Consider the following 23141-nt stretch of genomic DNA (forward strand, 5'->3'; position numbering starts at 1 on the left):
CAGGGGCTTTGCCGTATATCTCAAAATGGCATCAAATGTGGCACTGATGGGCGTCTGGGTCATGCAATCCACTCATTCCCACACCCATTCTACAGGGCTCTACCATTTTGCTTCTACTCAAGATCAGATACAAGGAAAAAAATAAACCAGCAGAATCTGCACTTCTTTTTATATTGACTTATTTTTATTGGAGAAGCAGATCAGTTTTATCAAGAGGATAGGGAATGATCTAACATCCCCTGGTTCACTTTCTAAATGACAGTAATCGCTGGAGCTGAGCTGATCTGAAGCAGGAGCCAGGAGTTCATTCTGGGTCTCTCATGTGGGTGCGGGATCCCAAAGCTTTTGGACATCCTCTACTCTTTTCCCAGGCCATAAGCAACAGGTTGGATGGGAAGTGGACCAGCTGGGGCATAAACCAACACCCATATGGAATCCTGGCTCTTGCGATGTGAGAATTTAGCTGTTGTGCAATCAAGCTGGGCCTGGGACCTGCATGCAGTTCTATGACTTGATTCACCTGCGAAACTGGTCATTGATCTCCCGTGATGGACGCTGGGGTATCTGTTCACTATATCTGCTGTTTCCTTCTATCCATGGGTCTCCACATGTCCCTCTACCATCATCCTGCCCCCTCCCATTTCCCAGGGTGGAGCGTTTTCTGCTTCTCTGCTATCCATCTCTGTTTTAAGTTGTTCTCCCTTTGTTCCTCCCCCTTTCTCTCCCCCAGCATGTTCTCTTTCCTCATTCATTTTCTCCTTTGCTCCCCATCTCTGGCAACCATCATCCGTTTCTACTTCTATGAGTTCAGCTTGTTTAGACTCCATATGTATGTGTATATATATATGAGATTGGATGGTACTTGTCTCTTCCTTCTTTATTAGTATCTATTAAAGTAAATAATATAATTTCTCATATTTAAAGATTTAAAGGAAAGGAATATGTAAAGAAAAAGTCCAGTTAGGGAGAGAAGAACTTGTAATTTTAAGTAAGATGACTAGTAAATGAGCATTTTTAAAGCACATTTGATAGTGGACTTCATACTAGTTTGGTTACATGCCTCTTAATCCATTCTGAATTTTGTGTGGAAGAAACAATTAGTGCACAATCTTTTTTAAAAAAAATATGAAATACTTTTGCTTTTCAAAAAATTTTAATCTTGTTTGTTCATCGTTTTTACATTGTAGTTGGTCATACCTTATGACTTTACAACTCTGAGGACATAAGGTATACTCTGAATTACTTCATTTCTTCTATGTTAGCTTTCAGTTTTTCTTTTCTCTCCATTTCTGACCCTCCTTTTTCTGTTCAAATTTCAGCATGGAAAATTAACATCTTACATGACTTAAATACATTCGTATATAGTAATCACATATCACACAAATGCCAAGGAAAAACTTACTGTAACCCCCAGTGCCACAGAGACTTATTGTTGACCAGCAATACTCATTTGAAGAATCTGATTGCTTTAAGAAAGCTGTTATTAAATGGGGAAGAGGGGGCCCGGCGGCGTGGCCTAGCGGCTAAAGTCCTCTCCTTAAATGCCCCAGGATCCCATATGGGCGCCGGTTCTACTCCCGGCAGCTCCACTTCCCATCCAGCTGCCTGCTTGTGGCCTGGGAAAGCAGTCGAGGACGGCCCCAAAGCTTTGGGACCCTGCACCCACGTGTGAGAGACCTGGAGGAGGTTCCAGGTTCCTGGCTTCGGATTGGCGAGCATCGGCCCGTTGCGGCTCACTTGGGGAGTGAATCATCAGACGGAAGATCTTCCTCTCTGTCTCTCCTCCTCTCTGTATATCTGACTTTGTAATAAAAATAAATCTTTAAAAAAAATGGGGAAGAGGCATCTGTTTCTCTAACTAGGCTTTCCTCCTTAACATTTTTTGTCTTCCTAGTGTGAGCCTTCTGATTTCTAAGGTTGCTGCCTTGACCTGGTTAGGTCTTCAGTACCCTTCTTTGATTTCACTCTGTCCATTGTCTCAGGAATAACGTTTGCCAGCTGATGATGAGCTTTCCTTTCTTGATTTTTGCATTTATTCCAACTTATACTCGTTCATAAACATTTTAATAGGGTTAGCAGAAAAGAGGCAAATCAATAAGTATGTGTGTTTGGGCATGACTTCTTGCACCAACTCCTGAGAAGTATTTCCTTAATTATTAACCTGTTTTTCTCCATGTGTTCTGCTACTTCTATTACTTGAACATATTCACCTATTAGCTGTATTACCACAACAGCACTCCTACTTATGATTGCTTTAATTTTCCTCTTAAAACTTTTTCTGTCCATTATAGGCAAGAAAGTATTTTTCTAAAATGTACAAATAAACTGTTACTCTGTTGCAGTAGATCCTTTTCATGGCTACCGTGCTTCTGTCCTCGAAGTCTTAATGAACCCTCTATCCTGATGTATGTGCATTCTTTTGGTCTGTGTCTTCTGTTGCCATTTGTCACCATGCTGTCATTTAGCCTGCCTTTGTGCCACCTTCTGCCCATTACTTCACATGTCTAGTCATACATTCTTAGTCTTCTCTTTAGCTGTTTCTTTCTCCAAGAGTCCACTACATTGAGATTGGAGCCTTTAATGCAGTTTAAAATCATGGTGAGATGCTAACATGCCATATTAGATAGACTGGAATTAAGACATAGTAAAAACAGGGCCCGGCAGCGTGGCCTAGCGGCTAAAGTACTCGCCTTGTACGCACCAGGATCCCATATGGCCGGCGGTTCTAATCCCGGCAGCTCCACTTCCCATCCAGCTCTCTGCTTGTGGCCTGGGAAAGCAGTCGAGGACGGCCCAAAGCTTTGGGACCCTGCACCCGTGTGGGAGACTCGGAAGAAGTTCTGGTTCCTGGCTTCGGATTGGCACAGCACCGGCCGTTGCGGCTCACTTCGGACGGAAGATCTTCCCCTCTGTCTTTCCTCCTCTTTGTGTATCTGACTTTGTAATAAAATAAATAAATAAATAAATCTTTAAAAAAAAGACATAGTAAAAACAAATGTTCTTTAAAGATTGATCTCATGTTGGTGAGGTGGGAATGAAAATTGGTAGGTTAAGTTTTGGCAACTTTAAGTACATAACCAAAATTAAAGATACGCATTTTTCTGTAACTTAATCCATTTCTAGTTATCTACCTGAGAAAACATACATAATTGTTTGTCAAAACAAATCTATAGCCATTATACATTGTAACAGGTAGAAATAATCCAGATGTTTAACATTTTAGTTAACATAAATCTATAGGTCAAATTATTTAACATTTAACAATAAAGCTTATCAAGATAACCATGTGGTCTCCTTAAATTCCAAGCTGTGTGACCTCTGACTGAATAATTTTTTGTAAAATGACTTTGTTAATTAAGTGTCCTAATTCTTGTGTTCTTTTCATTTGTCGTTATATGCTGTTTAACATTTAAAAAATAAATATAATGTACAATTCCTCAAACGATAAATTTAAACATTATTTGTCATTGTTAAGTTTAACAATTATTTACCTTTATATATTATAGCTTTAACTTCAGAAAAAGTGCAAATTATTTTCTTGTCAGAATCTGTCATAATTGTGAGAGAGGCATAATAGTTATAAAGACACTTTTGGAACCTTTAACCTGTCATTTGACAGATTTCCAAAAAATATTGTATGTTTCATGTTAAAAACCTTAGAACTCAAGATACATCTTAGAATGGTTCACTATATTACTAGACATAAGTAAAATAATAATCTGTTTTATAGTTGGTAGTATGTGAGGTGCCAAAAACTATATGAGAATATTCTATATATAATGTGTAGATGTTCCTAAAAACTGGTTTTGTAGTACTAGTTTCTGTTCTTGGTGTTTTTTTTTAATGTATTGGAAACAAGTTTGAGGATGATAAACCAATAGTTGCCTCATTTGGGATATTAATATTTTATGTCTTCTAGATGGTTTTTTGTTTGTTTTCAAGATTCGGTGCTTTTTTTTGGTTTTTTTGAAAAACAGTGACAGGAAGCGATTACAGATCTTCATGCTGCTTATTCAGTCTCCAGTGGTTACAGCAACTAGGGTGTGAGACTGAGTGTCCTATAGGCTGCAGAGGGCCTAAGTATTTTGGACATCTTGTATTACATTTCCCAGGTGGATTAGCAGGGAGTAAGATCAAAAGCAGAGCTTTTGGGACTTCAGTCGGCAGTCTGATATGGAATACCAGCATTCTAAGCCCTGACTTGCTGAGCTACAATACTGACCCTGCCCTGGGCATTTTGTGGCCGTTTGGGTGTGAACACGTGGATAGAGGATCCCTTCCTCTGCATGTTTTCTGTAATACTGCTTTTCAAATAAATACATCCATTTCTTTAAAAAAAAAAAAAAAACATTTTTCTGCATAAATACAGATCCTGCAAACTACATCCTAGTTGAATTAAAAATATTTCAGAATACATAGAATATTTCATTTTTCTAAAGACAGTTATTAGGTCATGGTGAACACTCAAAGGTTTGTATTTATTGAGTTAGTGTTATTCTATGTAAGTTTTGAGGAGAAAATGAAGTAACAGTGTAAGATATTACAAAATATAGGTGAAGATAGTAGTTGTTTCTAAATTCTGCATGTTTTTATTTCCAGCGTGCTCAAGCAGTTCTTCAAGCTGTGACTGCTGTTCAGACAGCAAATACTCCACTTAGTGGTGCCACAGTCAGTGAGAGTGCAGTGACTCCAGCCCAGAGTCCAGTGCTCAGAATAATTATTGACAATATGTATTACCCTGTAACACTTGATGTTCTTCACCAAGTAAGTTTGGTTTAATTTAAATACTTACCTACAACTTCAAAATATAATAATAAAGTAGATAAATAATGATTTGGTGTTAATATATTAACAGATATTTTCTAAGTTTGGTGCTGTATTGAAGATAATCACATTTACAAAGAATAACCAGTTTCAAGCTTTGCTGCAGTATGGTGATCCAGTCAATGCTCAACAAGCAAAGCTGGTAAGTCTAGAGCTTCTGTTACGGTGGTGTCGGTAAAATCAAATCAGTAATTGTGTTGTAGCAAGGTAGTACCATGTAACATTATAAATGATAAAAATTGATGTTACGATAGTTTCAGGAAATTTTATTTGTCCTAAGTATGTTAATTTTTAAGAAAAATCGAAACAATTATGTAGACTTTGGTTATTTTTTAATTTTGTCTATTGAGGTGTAAAAGTTTTGTACTCTTGAGAAAGTAGTACTGTTGTTCATGTATACATAGGTGGCATTTTAAAGTGTCAAGATATTAGTAGGGTTTTGTTTCTGCTGGGAGTTGTGAAGTAACTTTTTTTAGATAGTTTGGTTAAAATGTCAGTGTATGTATGGCTCAAATGTTGTGCCAGGCTCTGAGCTTATTTAAACCATATTCTTAAGGGTTTTTTTTTTTAATGTGGAATGTGCATGGTATACATTTCATTCTTCTCATGCTGGTTCTTGTTTGCTGTGGGTGTTCTTTGACGTTTTGTTTATATGTCTTGCATTTACCTTTTCCATCTCCAGGTTTTCTTGTTGTATTGCTTCATTATTACTCCATTGTTGAGCCATCATAAACTTATTACTAAACTATTAAGCTGAAACTATTCAACCAATTGTCTTTAACCCTTTCTTACCTTTTTCTTCCTTTTATTCTTCAAGTGAATTCTGTCCTACAATACTTCACTGCTTCCTCCAGATCAAGATTAGAGCTTTTTTTTTTGCTTATTGCATTTTCATCCTCAAAATTTGATTTTGCTGGCAAAAAAAAAAATTGGGTAGCACAAAGGCTGTTACAGTAATAGCTTAATTGTTAAAGTTTAACAAGTGGTCTAACTTAACTTTTTCTGATCACTACTGATTTGTTGTTGCAAGGGGATACTTCTAACAATTAAACAAACGACCATAATGCAGTGTCTAAGGTAGACTTTTTTCAGTTGACTTTCAGATAGTCTTTTTCCAGTATCATGCTACTTGGTGATTCTCAGACTCACACTCTAATGTAAGGCTAAGTACTGCAATTCTATGTTTCTCAAAAAATACTTTTTTCAAAGGCCTCAGCCTTTAACTTTAAAAAATTTGGATAATTTATTATATTACCAAAACCAAAGTAGTCTTCAGTTTTATCTTTGGGACAATGACAGATTTTTCATCACTTGAAATATTTAGATACTATACATTTTTCTTGATGTGGGATGTTTTCCTTGGATTTTTGTTCCAAAGGAGAAGTATTTTGTGAAGGAACAATAAAATGAAATGTGATTCAGAACTATCCTTGATTTGAGTTATAGTCCTTTTGGGGAAAATAGTTTATGTATCTTTTCTGAAAATGATTTATAATTATGTTTAGATTCATTAAAACTACCTCATTTGTGTTAACTATCTGAAATTTCCATTTAGTCTTCTATGCACAACTAAACAGGCTCTAGGTGTTTTTGAATATCTACTCAGGTCTTCCTTTCAGAGATCTGAAATTTTTATTCTAGTAAGTGTGGATAATTTAAGGGAAAAAGAGAAAGGTTTATTTGTTTGCAAAGCAGAGGAACACAAAAGAGGGAAGAGAGACAGAGATAGCCTACGTCTCTTTGGTTTACTCACCAAATGGTCACAACAGTTTTGGTCTGGGTAGGCTACAGCTGGCAGCTTCATCTTGGTCTCCCAGGTGGGTGGTAGGAGCGCAAGTGCTTAAGCCTGGCACGGTAGCATGGTGTTGGGTTGGAAGAAGTGCTGCTGGAATGGGAACTGTCCCTCCTGTTTGGGAGGTAAACATCACGGGTGACAGTACCCTTGTATCACAACACTGGCCCACTGTAGCTTTATTAGATTTATTCTGCTACCTAAACTCTAGTTCACTTTTTTCACCTCTTCAGCTTGTTTGCTTTGTCTTATATTGGACTCTTCGGTAAAATATGCACTTTCAGTGAACCCCGTTATCTGGGATGTTCAGTGAATGTTACATAATATAAATTTAACTTAAATTCGTGAACACCTTCTAAAAATAAGCCTTCTAATGTAATTGAGCAATTTCATGTTTCTTTAGTCAGCATGTTCTGTTTTTCATGTGGCTTTATCATGTTGAATTTTTCTCTTTTATGGTCTCGGCTCACTTGTTTTTCTTGTAAAATCTGCCAATAGCCATAGGTCCTTTCTCTTCTAATAGAAAGCATAGATACTTCATTAAGACTGTATTCCATCCTCTCCTATCTCTTATGAGATTTGCTGGTGCGTTATATCTCTCAAAATTTTCTCCCTATGGACTGCTTATAACCAGTATTTCGGGCATTTGTGAGCCTCATCTATTTTTTAAGTTATATCTGTTTTCCATGATACATTTTTGTAGGTACAGGGATTCCCCTGCCCCTTCCCTCTTTCCTCAGTTTCCCCTTCTACCATTTCCCTTATATTATTACAGTGGTTGGTATTGCAGTAGCATTTAAAAGATTAATAGTCTGCTGTTTAAACCCCATTCACTGTAAATGAACCTTCAACTCCAGTTCTTGCTCATCTCTGCAGGTAACTCTAAATATTTTTCCATTTGTCACCTGATCTTCCTCTTATTATGAGTCTTTACTTTTTATTTTACTTACTTGCTACACACCGTTGCCAGGACACAGAGATGTTTGATCCAGTGGTTCACTGCCCAGATGGTCACAGCAATGAGGGCTGGATCACACTAAAGCTGGGAGCCTCTTTATGGCTCCCACTGGAGTGAAGGGTGCCCAGCACTGGGCCCTCTTCTACTCCTTTTCCATACACATTAGCATGGAGCTGGATTGGGAGTGGAACAGCCAGGACACAAACCAGTGCCCTGATGGAATGCTGGTACTGCAGGGCAGTTCCTTAACTCGGTACACCACAGTGCTGGCCCCTTTAGTAACATTTTCTTATTACAAGACAAATGATGGAGAATGTTGGCAAGAGATACTTCATTTGCTGGTTAATTTCTCCAGTGCCTGCAACTGTCCAGGGCTGGGCCAGGCCTGATTTGGAGCCAGAAACAACATCTGGATCTCTTACGGGGATGACAGGAATTCACATTTGAGTCATTTTTTTCATCTACCTCTGATGAACATTATCAGAAATCTAGATTGGAAGCTGAGTAATTGGACTCAAATCAGCACACGGATGAGGAGTTCAGGTGCCCCACGCTGACTTAGCCTGTTATGTGCTATGCCCTCCGCTATAAAGGCTTCCCTTTGTAAGCCTCTGCTGTTTATGTCCTTTACTATAATTAGTCCTTTTTTTTTTTTTACTGTTTTATGACATCATCTAATAGGCACTGTGGTCTGTCTTCCCCCTCCATGATGTTCTCCCCTCCAGTCTTACAGTGGGTGACTTTTGTGAATTTTCACAAGTCCATCATGCTCCCAACAGTGTAGGAGATTTTTACCCATATTGTTGAATCCATCCTTGCACTGCACACATGAGGACATACTTCTCTGTTTCCACCTATGAGCATACTAATTTCCATTACACGTCCATTATACATCCCCTTAAGTACAGTCGGTCCATCATGGGGATAAAAAAGAAGCAATGAAAAAAAATAGTGAACCTTCATCCACATGAAGTTGATGAATGTATAACCAAGGTATCAGTGACGGTAAGGTGGTGAAAGTGTCCAGCATCTTCACGTAGGAATAAATGCCAGCGTGTGACGTGTCTCCCGTGAGGGTGGCAGGGGCCCAAACATGTGGCGCATCTACCACTGCTTTCCCAGGCCATTGGCAGTGCCCTGGATTGGAAATGGAGCAGCCAAGACACTAAACATTACATGCATAGGGTGCTGGTGTTGCAGGCAGAGTGTTCACCTGTTGTGCCACAGTGCCAGCTCATGACTTGCAAACTTAATATACTTAAGCAATTATCGAGATGCTTTATCCATACAAAATGTGTATATTTATTTAAAAATTGATTATAGGTCTCAGCTTTTATCCAACTGTACTAGAATTGGTGATTTATGTACAAATCAGAAAATAAGATAATTATAACAGCCACATAATCTTCTATAGTTTATAATGTGCTGTGACATATGTGATCCTTACTCAGTCCTTCCTTCCTTATCCTGTGAGGAAGCATGGCTGCCATTTTCCTCTATCTTTCTGATTAATGAACTGAAATTCAGATAGCGTATAGCTATGCTGAAACTGACCTAGTTGAGTTTGGTCTTTAATTGGTGACCTGACTTTGTTATTCCAGAACTTTCTTATAATGATTTGGAATTTGATAATTTCATCGAGGTGTTTGGGTTGAGGTTGAACACTGTTGGTTAAGGAAGATAAAAAAATTTTGCCTATTTCATGGAAATTGCTATTAACGCATTAATGATGTATTTGTTTTGAGGCAGCCTCATTCAATATGTAGTCAAACAGTAACTTATAAAATGACTCATTTTAATACTGCCATTTTTGTATATATTTGACTTTGATTCGAACTAGTATTTGCTAAGATTGACCTTCATAAGTTTTTTTTTAAGCTCCTTGTGTTTTTAATTAAAAATATTAAGAATGGTTAAACGATTGTATTTTAGATTTGGGTAGTGTTTTCTGTTCAAAGAATGAGGTATTTGGAAGCTGTGTGTGGTGCAAACTGCAGTAGCAGAGAATTACAAATTTTAAATCTTTTTCCCTGATACATTCGTGATGTCTTTTTTTTTTAATTTTAGTAATTTAAGATTACTGCTATTTTTAAATTTAATTTTACAGGCCCTAGATGGTCAGAATATTTATAATGCTTGCTGTACCCTGAGGATTGATTTTTCCAAGCTTGTGAATTTGAATGTAAAATACAACAATGATAAAAGTAGGGATTATACCCGACCTGATCTTCCCTCTGGGGATGGACAACCAGCACTAGACCCAGCGATTGCTGCAGCGTTTGCCAAGGAAACCTCCCTTTTAGGTATGATTTTTATTGTCTATATTGCTTTTCTTCCATTGTGCCAGGTGGGATGGTGCCTATTAAGTCTCAGTAAGTATAACGTGTCCGTCACTTTGGACTTTAACAAACGGTGTTAGATTTCCAATTTGTGTTTCTCAGGTGAGAAGTCATAAGAATACTGTAAGGAGAAAAACTTACAGTCTTCTTAATACAGTTGTATGTATTTTGTGCCTTTCAAACCACCTCACCTTTTCTTTCACACTATACTCTTAGAAGAAAACCGTTAAACAGTTATTGTTGAATTTATAATGCAATACTTACGCTTCAAACTCATGTCAGATTGTCCATGTCCAATGAGACATTTATGCTTATTCTTTGGAGCTAATTTGAGTATTTTCATTTAACAGTGTAAAGGAACTGAAATGTTAAGAGACAAAACATGTATTGAAAGTAGGTATGAGTGTTTTGAAGCATACTTATTGACCTCCTCAATATAGTTTAAGCTAGAAATAATTTTCTACAAGGTTTACTCAATGTATGTTTGTCAAAATTATGTTACCTTATTCTGCAGTGGTTTTGAGCCACTTAAAAGAGCAGCAGAGAATTTACAGCTGATAAGTATTGGCATCAGGATGAAAGTATAACAGGAGATGTCATTTTGTAAGTAAAATAAATGTTTTAAAATTATGGTGGATTTTACAGCTTTTTATTTGAAGTATTTCACAGATTATTTCTAATTCTTTTTGTATTTATAATTCTATCTTAATAGATCAGGATTTCTGTTCATATGTAACCCAGGACTGATCTGATGTTAAGCAACTTAGCTCTCACACACTGTATTCCTAAGGAAAGTATCATGATGAAGTCATTATTGGAAATCCTTACTTACCATGTATGTGTAACAGTGATGCTGTTCTTATATAATTGTGTGATACAGATGCAGAGAGACTAAAATGCAAAAGCAGGAGATACTTGAATTCTGGCGACTCTTGATTCTGTTTTCTAGTACATCTAGTCTAAGGTGTAGCTGTTTATCATGACTCGCACAGATACTTAAGATTGCTAATACTTTGACAGAATATTGCATGTAGGCCTAGTGTGTAAGCCTTAATTTCTTCAATTCAGCTTGAAAGTTAGTAACACTGTTAGTATATAGCTTTTAAAGTCAAGAATAAGACAATACTGAGTAACACATGATGCTTTCACTTAGCTCTATGAATAACTAAGCTTCATTAAGAGAAGATCAAGAAACAAACAATGATGTCTGGGTTCCTATGTGTTCTCTTAGTCATTTGGAAGGTATAGCTGACTGCATTGGGTTTTACATACAGCTTCAGAGGAGTTGATGAATTTAAATGTAACTACCCATTAAGCAACAGACATAGTACCATTATAGTCATTTCTTTGTACCCGAAGGATCTATTTATGTTTGCTTATCTGGATGTACATAAAATACATGGCAGCATAGTTAGAGATGAGTTCTTCCGAAGAGAATCCTTCTGCTTTCCTTGTGATCATGCAAAAACTTTTAAAGAGCAGTTCTTTCATTGTGAAAGATCATGAATCCTTAGGATCTGATGTCTCACTTTTTATTTTATTCTTTATTCTTAAGTGTTCTTTATTTTTGCTTTTAAAAGCCAGTTATTCTTAATGAATTGATCTAATATCTTTTTCCAATTCTGTATATATAACATTTTTGTTTCTAGCTCTCTTCCTGATAAGGAAAACATTGTTTATTGAAAATATAGTGAATTCACTTTCCTTTCTTAAATGACTCTTCTGTTACTTTAATTGTTTCATATCTTGCTAAAACTGGACTTCCTATGTAATTATTCCGAACACTTTATGCAAGTAGGTAAGCTACAATTTTAAAAATCAAATAGACTCCCAAGTATTGGTAATTCTTAAGAAATAATCAAATGCACTTTGATGTATTTGTTTTCTTCTTTCTATGTAAATTTTTTTAAAAAGTTACTTAAGCACTTTGCAAGTTTTTCTGTTAATGTTTTATTGCAGTTGTCATTTTACCTGAATTTATATGTTGATGGGCTATATAGATAAATTGAAAGCAGAGACCTAGCATTATTTTGTACTTTTTATTGGAACACCCTTTTATATAACCCTTAAATTAGTTCTTTAAGTTAAAACTAGAATTAACTGAAGACAGAAAATGCGTCAGAAGGGCTATAATGTGTCCTTTGCCCCAGCCAACATTGAGTATTATTATTTAATTCCAGAGGATATTAATTCTTTAGGGAAATACATGATTGAGAGTTTTTAAATGTTTGATATTAAAATTCTTTGGTTATTTTAGCTATCTCTATTATCAAATGACAGTAATTCATTTAAAATGTTTATAGGGCTGTTCATATTTGAAATGAGCCTCAATTTTATTCACCCGTTTTAAATTGGACAATTTTTAGATAAGTATTTTTAGAAAATGCATCTCAATTCAGTTCAGCTCAAGTCACTTAGTCTGGATAATTTAGATCTTCCTGAGTATTCCTTTGCTGTTTTGCCTTAAGTTATCTCTCAACATCGTTCACAGTGACATCCAGTTGATAGAACAACTTTTTAAAAAGCATTTTTAGTAGGTTTTGTAAGAATACAAATACATCAAATATAATATTTTCTGAATTTTGCAGGGAGGGGTTACTTTATAATTTTATTTGTATTTGACCAAATGAACAAACCTAATTGTTTCAAGGTTACAATTTTACATATATATATATACACACATATATTATTTACTTTGCATAGTAATTCTCTAATATTGTTTCTCACTTTCTTTTACTGTTAGGATCACAGTGCCTTTGAAACTGATTCATTCAAAAAGGGAGGCTGAATGCCTTATAATTAGCTTAAAATTTTATAATGTAGATACATAATCATAAGCCTGGCAGACTCAGTCACACGTTTTATTTTGGATACAGTAATCAAATATCCTTGAGATAATACATTGAGAAACCATTATAATTACTTCATCATGCTAAAATGTTTAGTTCGTTTATCAAGGGATGGATTGCCTTTAGAAAAATTGCCAAAAGTAATTTTTTTCATCATGTTGACATTTTAAAAATTAGGACAGAGATGGAGTTTTATTAAGTTTTATACATTAAATAAGGTAATAGCTGTTCTCCTGTGATCTTGATAAATGGCAAAGCAAACTACAGGAAAGCTGGTATTTAAATAGTAATGCTATGAACAGATATAACAAATTTGTTCTTAGGGATAAATACGCACCCACTGTTGAGTAGTGTTTCTCAAACTTTTGCTATACGTTGAAATCACCTGGTCCTACCCCAAACTGAAAATTCTTGGCAAGTAGATTTCAGGCTTTCATTCTTCTTGAAACATCTCAGGATGGTTTAACGTGGAGCTGAAATTATTGTTGTGGAAAATTTGTAATTCTGTATTCTAAATTTTAGCTTTTTCGCAGGTTTTCATAATTTTTGAAAGCCGTTAAGCAGTACTTTTTAATACTTTATTTATGACACTTAAATTTATCTTTGCATAATTCTGCCAATGTATTGTTTAGTTAGAACCTTTCTCTGTTTGTGATGCATAAAATTGAGATACTTCTTGGCATGATTTCTGAATGTTGTGCTTTTCTTTGAAAAAATGAATCACATGGTAAAACAGAAACCATTTGCTGTATAGTTATTGTATAGTATAGCAGTAAATTTCACAAGCCCAGTATCTTGTACCAACGATGTCCACACTTGTTTTATCTGATTTTCTTTGGTTGTATTTTAAAGCAAATCTTTGATATCAGGGTGTGTCATCTCAGATATTAGGCTGTCTAAAACTAGCAGTCATCATACTATTAAAGTTGATTTCTTGATAACTATCATACCCAGCACATATTAAACTTTGTTATCTCAAAAGATGCTTTTCAGGATTTAGTTAGTTATTTGGGTGATAGCCCAGAGAGAGGCAGACAGCTCTTCCATCTACTGAATCATTCCCTCAGTGCCTCCAGTGTGCCAGACACGCGTGGAATTTCATCAGGTATTCGACGTGGGTGGAAGGGATACAGTTGAGCCATTATCTGCTGCCTTCCCAGGCATGTTAGTAGCAAAGTGGATTAACAAGAGTAGCAGCCTGCGCTGTGAACCAGGTGCATCAGTAAAGGTTAGAAATCACTTCTCTCTTACAGATCATTGTGAGAAAAAAATAACATTTTTCAAGTTTGTTTTTTTCTTGGGTTGTCTTTCTGTTTACTCTCTTAAGTGTTTCTGTAAGGTGTGCAGTAAAAAAATATTTGTGAAATTAGTCATCAGAATAGACAAATGAAGAGGAAAGCTGCAAAGTTTAACGAAGTGGAAATTTATATTGTTGCAGTGAGATAATAGAATAGTACCAGTGTGTTTTCTCATGTAGATGATGATTAGTGCCTTGATTGTTTTTTTTAAAGATGTTTATTTAGTTATTTGAAAGTCCTGCAGGGGAGGAAGGAAAGAGGAATATCTCCCATCTGCTTGCTCACTCACGGGGGCAAGTCCCAGTCATGAGCCGTAGGTTCTGTCCAGGTCTGCATAGGTGGCAGGCGCCGACAGAGCTGCGCCATCCTCACTGCTGCAGCAGTGCTGCGAGTCGGCTGAAGCCATCACTCCACTGTGGGAGGTTGGCATCACACGGTGGGGGCTGGGCTTGCTGTGCCACAACACCGGCCCTGTATGAATGCTATTTCTAAGATTTTCACAGTTTTTGCTGAACCATTTGGTAGCCCCATAGCTTAGGAATAACAATATCATTGGTGTTTTCATTAATTAGTAGGCTACGTTCAGTTAACTGCTAACAACATAGACCATTAAATGGAAATCCCAGTGTGAAAAAGCCTTTAAAGGTAAATGTTTCTACCACTTCCTAAGAAGCAAAGTTTATTTATGGCATTGATAATGAAGGAAGTTAGTGTCAGGTTTTTTTTTTTTACTACAACTTTAGTGTCTATAAAAAAATCGGCCTTCCTTATTAAAATGCCTGGGAAGATTTCTTTAAAATAGGTTTCTACCCTAGGAATAACTGGAAACTTAGTTGAATTGCATAGAATTGTGCATGACCTTGATTTTATGGAAGTGCGTTACAAACACAACCATATGCTGCATGATGATGTTTTAGTCGGCCTAGATTGCTTGCATGGACAGCGATGGTCCCTGAATCATAAAGGAATTGGAGAATTCCTGTCACCTTTTGAATCTGAACCCGTTGTAAGTTGGTAACACTTTGAGTTACTCATGTGCTCGTGGTAATGCCAGAGTATACCTGTTATGTTATAAACCAGTTGTATAAAATGTACCAATACGGTTATATTAGATAATACTTCACATAATTGCAGTAAAACATGTGTTTGCTGAAATATTTTATGTACTTTTTGTCATTATAGTAGAGTACCTCTACTTATGAAAAAGAATGGTTTTTTCTAAAGTGTTACACCAGCAGCACACTCATGCATCTCATGTTTGTGTAAATAGTGTTTACACAGTGATAGAGTCGCTTACTGAGTTGTTTAGCAGACTGTATCTCCATGACTATACTACAGTTTATATCTGATGGATGCAAATATTAATCCTCATAATACCTTTGTAATCACATTGTTGTCTTCATTTTTTTGAAAAGGATTTATTTACATATTTCAAAGTCAGAATTTCAGAGATAAAAGAGGGGGAAAGAGTGGTCTTCCATCCACTGGTTCACTCCCCATTATGTTCACGAAGAATGGTGGTGAATTTGTGTTAAAGTTAGGACTGAACATTTAAATGTTAGAACGATGCAATGCAGAGTACTTCTTCAGAATTGTTTAGTACATCATAAAAAATCGAAAACTTTTATGTTTTTACTTGCAGTAGACAACAGTTTTAGATTATACCTAGCCATAGTTTTATGTGATGGGTAAAGTTTTAGGAAAGATTACAATGAGAGAAACTGAAAATATGCTATAGATTTTTTTCCAAGTCCAGTAAAACTTTGACTTTATATGCTGATTTAGAACTGCATAGAGACGGCATAAGTAGTTTTCCCATGCTATCACCGTAGGAGGGAAAACAGTGGTGCAGAATATGCACTGCTAATGTTGGGGCCAGTGTTGTGAAATAACGGGTAAAACCACTACTTGCAATGCCAGCATCCCATATTGGCACTGGTTCATGTCCCAGGTGTCCCACTTGTACCCCAGCTTCCTGCTAATGTTCTGGGAAAAGCAGCAAAAGATGGCCCAAGTGCTTACACCTCTACTTAACCCACGTGAGAAATCTGGGAGTTGCTCCTGGCTTAGGCCTGATTTGGCTGTGTGGCCTTCTGGAGAGTGAACCATTGAATAGGGAACTCTCCCTCTGTCTCTCCTCCTCTGCAGCTCTTGTAAATAAATACATGGTAATAAATACATGGTAATAGCATTAGATACAGATGGTAACTGTCCTTTGTCTCTTAAAGCATTCTTGTTCCATACTACAGCTGATGAACATGAAAAAGGACTTTTTGGTATGACATCTGACTTGGTAGCACAAAGGCCTATAATAAATGATAATAAATGGAGAAACGAGGAGACTGAATTGGCATTCACACAATAGTAATAACACCTCTCCACTTCCATTTTACTCTTTGGTCAGGATGTACTTGCCTCACTGAAAAGAAGCATATTACTACTTGAGGTGTTGCTTTTCTCAGTGTATGACTGAGTCTAAATTTTACTAAGGTGTAATATTATATATTAAGAATAGTGAGTTTTTAAAATCTTGGAAATTCTCTAAACTAGACTTCTCATTGTCCTTTTAGATTCATTTTAATTCTCTTCATTCTCACTGGCCACTCTTCAGTGATGCAACTGGGTGTTCTAAGTGACACAAGTGTGCAGAGTCATTCCCATTATAAACCTGGATTTTAAGAAAAATGTATTTTAAAGCAGTTGTACCTTTAATTAGTTTTTTCAAATTTTTTTTTACCACCTTGTAATTTTTTACTCACTACCTCATTTGGATTGTTTAACTGTATGTTTGCATAGTAAGCTGTGTGTGTTTGTGCTTAGATTTGAAGGCAGAGAGCAATGGTAGGATCTTCTCACAGCCTTACTCCCTATTGAAGCCTGGAGCTCAGTGCAGGTCTTCCACGTGAGTAACAACCCAGAGAACCCATTGTCTACTGCCTCACTGGGTGCTCATTAGCAAGTAACTGAAATTAGAGACAACCTAGATTTAAACTCAGGCTAGTCTGTTGTAGTATTCAAGTTTCTCAACATGGCAACTTAAGCACTGTGTCAGAGACCCACCCCAAGATATGTTTTATAGTAAATAAGTTTATTCAAAAATGGAGTCACAGACTTTTGACTTGGCATGTTTAAAAAGAGAGTGAATGTAAGTGGATTGCTAATTCAATATTGTAAACTAGTAACTTTTGTGATGTCTTCAGAGAAAAGTGAGTAATAGGTGACTTAGGAAGTATAAATAATTTATAACATGCATATATCAGTTATATATCACATAATGCAACATTTTCTGTGATGTAAGTATATGTTTTACATTCCTTAGTGTTTTGTGGGCACTGGGTATGTACAAAGAACATGTCAAGTGTGTATACCACTGGTTTACAATGTTATCTAGAGATACTTGGAAGTTCCTGTGACCCAGTCCAGGAATCTACGAAATCAGCGCTGTTTTTATGACAATACTCAACTGTGTATATGTTCTCACAAACTCTGGTTAGCATGTGATGAAGTGTCTGTTCTCTGGAGGCTCTGTGTGCTTGTATATGGTGCTCTAAAATGGCCTTGTTTTAATTTCCAATGTAAATGTCAATACCTAGAACTCAAACAAAAGCTCTTTGTGATGTGATCCTCAGTAGCTTAGAGGAATCAAAACCAAAAGCTTTTAGGATTATTTTACTGTGAAATACAAAATTAAAGATGATTCTAGTTAAAAGATATACATGACATCTAATAAAGAGGGGATGGTGGTGAAGGTCGAGATGTTTAAAAAAATGTTAGGAATTGGGGGATTTTTGAGATTAACTTTAATTCAGTTTTTCTGGAAAAGATTTTTTTCCCCGAGTTGTTGCTTGTTAGAAGTAAACATTAGACCAAATTTAAACTTGGAATTTAAATGTGGTCAAATATCTTGTGATGGGATTTTTAAGGCTTGTTGTACAAAAGGAATTTTGTACTTTTCGAACTTTTTCAATTTTGAAGTTTGTTTAATGTTGACATTATTGCAGTCAGTAGTTTTTATTTTATTCTTCCTCTCAGAAAAGTTGCTTTTCCTACTCTCTGCTACTAATTGTGTCATCAAGTTCAGTTGAATATTTTTGTTTTTAGTCAAAGCTATATAAAAATGCTGAAGAATATTGTCTTTTGAAAGTGTAGAACTGTTTCCAGAGTATGGAAGAAACTACTGTGTTAGTATACTTCTAGAAAGTAGTGATGTGTCTTATACCTGACTTGGCAACAAATGCAGGCAAGTCATTGAATGTTAGCTAGAGTTACCCTCACCAGTTAGGAGAACTGTAGAGTTTTACATAGTGAAGTTGGTAATGCAGTAGAGTAGTTAAAAAGAAAATATTCACACTGCTATAATGAACAAGGAACTGAAGATCACTGTGCCAAATAGACGTGAGAATTTCCTTTTTAGAATTATGTGTGAATGGAATGAAACATGATTGACCTTGAAGTGATGCTTATCAAATCTGAATGATGGATATGTTGATATTTTTCATTATTCTAAGTTCCTTTGCGTGTGGTGAATATATTTCAAGACCAAAATACGCAGTTTAAAAAAGTAGGACAAGAACCCCTGCTCTGGCTGGCTATAAGGAAAACAGGCAGAGCAAAGAGTGTAACAGAGCACGAGTGCTATCTTCATTTCTGGAAGAATCAGAAGAAATACAGGATTGAATTTAGTAAGAGATGGGAGGAAAAAATTGTGGAAGTCCTACTGAATTTAATTGTGAATCTTGGGGTGGATGTGTATCATAGGGCTTTTGGATTTGATACTTCCTACTGTTGAACAGTTTCCTGCTAATGCAGGCCTGTGAAACAGTGCTAAAGACTCAAGTAATTGGGTTCCTGCTAATGGCACGAAAGACTTGGATTAAGTTTTGGGCTCCCAGTTGCTGATGTGACCCTGGCTGTTCCAGCATTTTGGAAGGAACTAATGATGGGAGAGCTTGCTTTTATCTCCATCCCTATCTATACCCACCCCCCACTTCATTACTCCGCTTCTCTTTTTCTCCCCATCCTCCTCACTTATTTTTTTTTAAATAAGATTTTTTTTAAGATTATAAGCATATGAATTTTAGTGAAACCTTGATATTGCCAGTGAGACGCTCTCATGGTTTCTATAAAATAAACATCTAAAATTTAGGAGCTGGCATTGTGACATAGTGGATTAAGCCATTGTTTAACTCCAGCATGCTGCCAGTTCGAGTCCTGGCTGTTCTGCCAGTAGGACAGGGAAGAAGGCATTAGAAGGTTGCCCCACGTTCTTTACTTCTGTTGGAGGTGAATAAGCAGAAAGGCAACTGGAATAGATCTCTGCCTCTTGTGTCCCGTCTTGCCCTCCTCTCTGTGTGTCTGCTGTTATCAGTCTGCCTTTCAAATGAATGAATGAATAAATTTTAAGAACATCTAAAACTTGACTGAAAAAATAAGATCTCTAAAGCCAAAGGTAACAGGAAATCCTTGTGAAATGCACAAGAAGACAAGAGAAGAAGTAAGTTTGAACTTTATGGAACAGAAGTGCTAAGGGCCAGGTCTACCCAGGTATGTTGTAAAGTCTACTTCATTTAGATTGTGTATGTGTGTTCCTTTATCATAGGAAGACATAGAAGACTATAGTTCATTTATTTAGCAAATTCTTACTGAAGTAAGATAATATGTAAAATTAATGGGGTGAAACCTAAGATCATTGGTAATTGAATGGATAGAGGATACTGAGATAAAAGAATTCTCTGCACATAAATTGTTATTGAAGATATGGTAACTTAAGATTAACAGGGTAATAAGACTAGAAACTAGGACAGGAAAATACTAGAATAAAATAGCTATGCAGTATGTTTACTTGCTTGTTCTTCCTACTGAGAATGTGTTGTGTTTGGGAAACAATAATTAAATGTAGAAAAAAAGACCAACATTTTGCTCCAATTTTCTCAGGTCTTTGTAGTGGGCCCTTACTCCAGTGACGGAGATGCCCATGTCTCACGTCAGGGTACCTGGGGTCAGTTCCAGCTGTGACTCCTGACTCCAGCTTCCATCCAGCGCAGACCTAGGAGGCTTAGCACCATCCTCAGGAGAACTGCACGGTGGTGTCAGCTCCTGGCCTGCCCCCTGCTGGTAGTGGGAGTGAATTAATGGATTAGAGTGCACTTGGGCTCTCAAGTCTTGCTGTTTTTCTGGCTCTGTCGTTTCTCTAAAAATAATTTTAAGATACTTTATTTAGGTCATTCGTAGATGGTGTTTGATTTCTCTAGAACCTGAATGGCTTTGTATGTGATGATTGGCTGGAAATGTAAGTTTATGAGGAAAATAGCACTTGTAGAAAAATGTTGGAGTTACCATAATGTTGAAGGTAATTTATTTTACACTTGACATGTCAGTAAAACCATGGAAGTGGATTTTTCATTTCTGATTTGGGATACATTCTTTATGCTTTGTTTGCTTTTTCATAGGAAAATGGAGTATTGTATAGTTAATGTATTAACATAATACAGGTAGGTACCTTAATTCAAATAATTAATGTCTTGTTGGAATAAATTGTTTTTCTCTAAATACTACACATCAGCAAATCATTTTTCTTAACATTGTAAAAATTAACTTGCAGGAGCTGTTTGGAATGGCCAGCTGTAACCCATACAGCCATCCTCCTGGAATGGTTGTGTGTGAACGACTTGTGTGTGTTTCGTAAAATGTGCTTTATTTTAAAATTAGGGCTTCCTGTTGCAGCTGTTCCAGGAGCTCTGAGTCCTTTGGCTATTCCAAATGCTGCTGCAGCAGCTGCTGCAGCTGCTGCTGGCCGAGTGGGCATGCCTGGAGTCTCAGCTGGTGGCAACACAGTCCTGTTGGTTAGCAATTTAAATGAAGAGGTTAGTAAGATGATTTTCTAATTTCTTTTAAATCCATCTCATTCGTGAAAGTTTTTCATGTTATTTCATTTTGCACTTGCCTTTCTTTTTATGTACATTCATTAGCCAAAATATTTTTGTATGTTTTCTACTTCTAAGTAAAAGCGACATACTTGTTTAGATAATATTTTATTTTCTTAGTGTTATTTCTTTATATGTATATGTTTTTAATCTAATTCCCTATTTTTCCTAAGAAAAATATGGTGAAGTACTTTAGTTTGGCTTTTTATCCTTTTGTTGTTCTCAAAGGCAGATGTGATCTAATTTGCAAATTTAACTGTAAACAATTTTGCCCTTTGCCTTTTCTAATTATTTGCTTGTTCATTTCATGCTTATGTGTCATTGCATTATTTTAATCTTATTTTATGTGAACTACTCTAATACATTTTTCTTTAAAGGTTCTTCCAAAGATCTTGACGAGGCACTCTTCCAGTCTTTCTTAGTAATTTTTTTCTTTGCAGTTATTAGTCATTGTCTTCTAAATATTGTTTCAACTTTATCTCCCGCCCCTTGTTAAATGAAATTTGTTATTTTCCTTAGTTGTACATTTTGTGTCTGGTATGTTTTATTTTGATTGCTGTAAAAGCTGGTATGAAATGTGGGGAGCTCAATGAATCAATTTATGATGTATAATTTGAATGTTTTATTTTAATTGGCCTCTCTTAAAATGAACATTAAACTTATTGTATTGTTTAATACTATAGTCATTCAGTTTGCATGCTAAAATGTTTGAACCAGAGTGCCTTTGTTTTTTAAAACTTTTGCCTGCATTTCATAACCAGCCATGCTTATGCAGATAAAGTTCAAAGTTTAAAATTCCTATGCATGCTTTCCTTCCCTATGTTGAGATGAAATGCTGTAATTTACTCTTTGATATAGATGTACTTTACCCATATTTGTCTTGGATGACTACATTTTACTCAGTTTTTCTTGTACAGTACATAAACCAACCATTTTCTGACCAAATTCCTGCATTTCCTATGTACTGACCTATATTTTATTTTTTTTTGTTCCCCAATTCCTTATTTTTTTCTTCTGCATTGCTGTTTCCCCTCCCCATTTCATCCTTTTCCCTGTGTGTTCACCCTCCCTCTCCTTGTCTTTTCCCAAATGTCCATTCCCTTCCCTTTCTTATCCTTTATTTTCCTTGTCCTTGTCTTCACTCCCTGTCTCCATTCCCTATGTTCATGCTTTTGTGCTTGAACAAATGTTCCTCGGACCAACTTGCCCCAATTAACCGCCTTGAACCATGATCCATGACCACCTCACCATTCTGCGGGAACCACCCTTCGTTATGGATGATCTGTTCATCTCCGCTCTTCCTCGACTCTTCTCTCTTCTTGTCTTACGCTGCTTGCTCTTCTCTCCTTCTAAAGATGGTTACGCCCCAAAGTCTGTTTACCCTCTTCGGTATGTTATTGTTAGCACTATACTTTTATTATTGATTTAATTTTTGTTTCACCTTAATTCTTATTTGTAGCTAGCACTTTGGCTTAAAGTTGAATAGTAAATCTTTTGCTATTTTTCTTTGCTATTTAAAACTCTCCATAGACACAAAATTTTTTTTAATGCATGCTGATTTATTTTGCATGATCTTTAATTTAATATCATTCACATAGCTTTGAGGGTTTATCAAATTATTCTTTTCAAAATTCACTGTTCAAAATCTTGATCTTCTTTATTCATTTGTGAGAATGAGGTTGAATGGGTGATCATGTTGATGTCTGAATGTTTCATTGATATGTCAGAATTGTACCGTTTAGCTTGCCTGCATGTAAGATTAATTCCACTTTTGGATTACCTCTCTGTGACTCCACAAAAGGTGTTTATGGAGATGTGCAGCGTGTGAAGATTTTGTACAATAAGAAAGACAGCGCTCTAATACAGATGGCTGATGGAAACCAGTCACAACTGGGTAAGATTAAACTGTGATCTGTGCATTTCCATTTCTGATCTCAAAGCATAATGCAAGTTTGGGAATAAAAGTAGCCCTTTTTATATCAGGTGAATATTTGGCTAACCTTAGGAATGGAGATGATCACTTGAAAAATTCCTTTTGGAGATGCTAGTTGTTTGCAAAATTAATATCCTGCATCAATGGCAAATGTATTTGGGAATCTTAAAATGGACTTTGGTCACAATATTTTTAAATCATTACTCAGATACGTAGCTGGTGATT

General features: G+C 36.2%; 1 protein-coding gene across 6 annotated transcripts in view; it reads left to right on the plus strand.

The window, feature by feature from the left end:
* Positions 1 to 23141, plus strand: part of PTBP2 (polypyrimidine tract binding protein 2) — a 61169-nt gene that overhangs the window by 34286 nt on the left and 3742 nt on the right. For 4 of the 6 annotated variants that reach the window (XM_058659439.1, XM_004582024.4, XM_004582025.4 and 1 more), the window contains exons 6-11: positions 4600 to 4764; positions 4856 to 4966; positions 9682 to 9877; positions 20769 to 20923; positions 22339 to 22372; positions 22785 to 22877. In XM_058659439.1, the coding sequence (XP_058515422.1) occupies positions 4600 to 4764; positions 4856 to 4966; positions 9682 to 9877; positions 20769 to 20923; positions 22339 to 22372; positions 22785 to 22877 (754 nt within the window). The remainder of the gene's footprint in view (positions 1 to 4599; positions 4765 to 4855; positions 4967 to 9681; positions 9878 to 20768; positions 20924 to 22338; positions 22373 to 22784; positions 22878 to 23141) is intronic. The other 2 variants (XM_004582026.4, XM_004582027.4) reach the window with 1 other exon arrangement.

This window comes from Ochotona princeps, chromosome 2 (assembly GCF_030435755.1).
Source record: "Ochotona princeps isolate mOchPri1 chromosome 2, mOchPri1.hap1, whole genome shotgun sequence".
NCBI lineage: Eukaryota > Metazoa > Chordata > Mammalia > Lagomorpha > Ochotonidae > Ochotona > Ochotona princeps.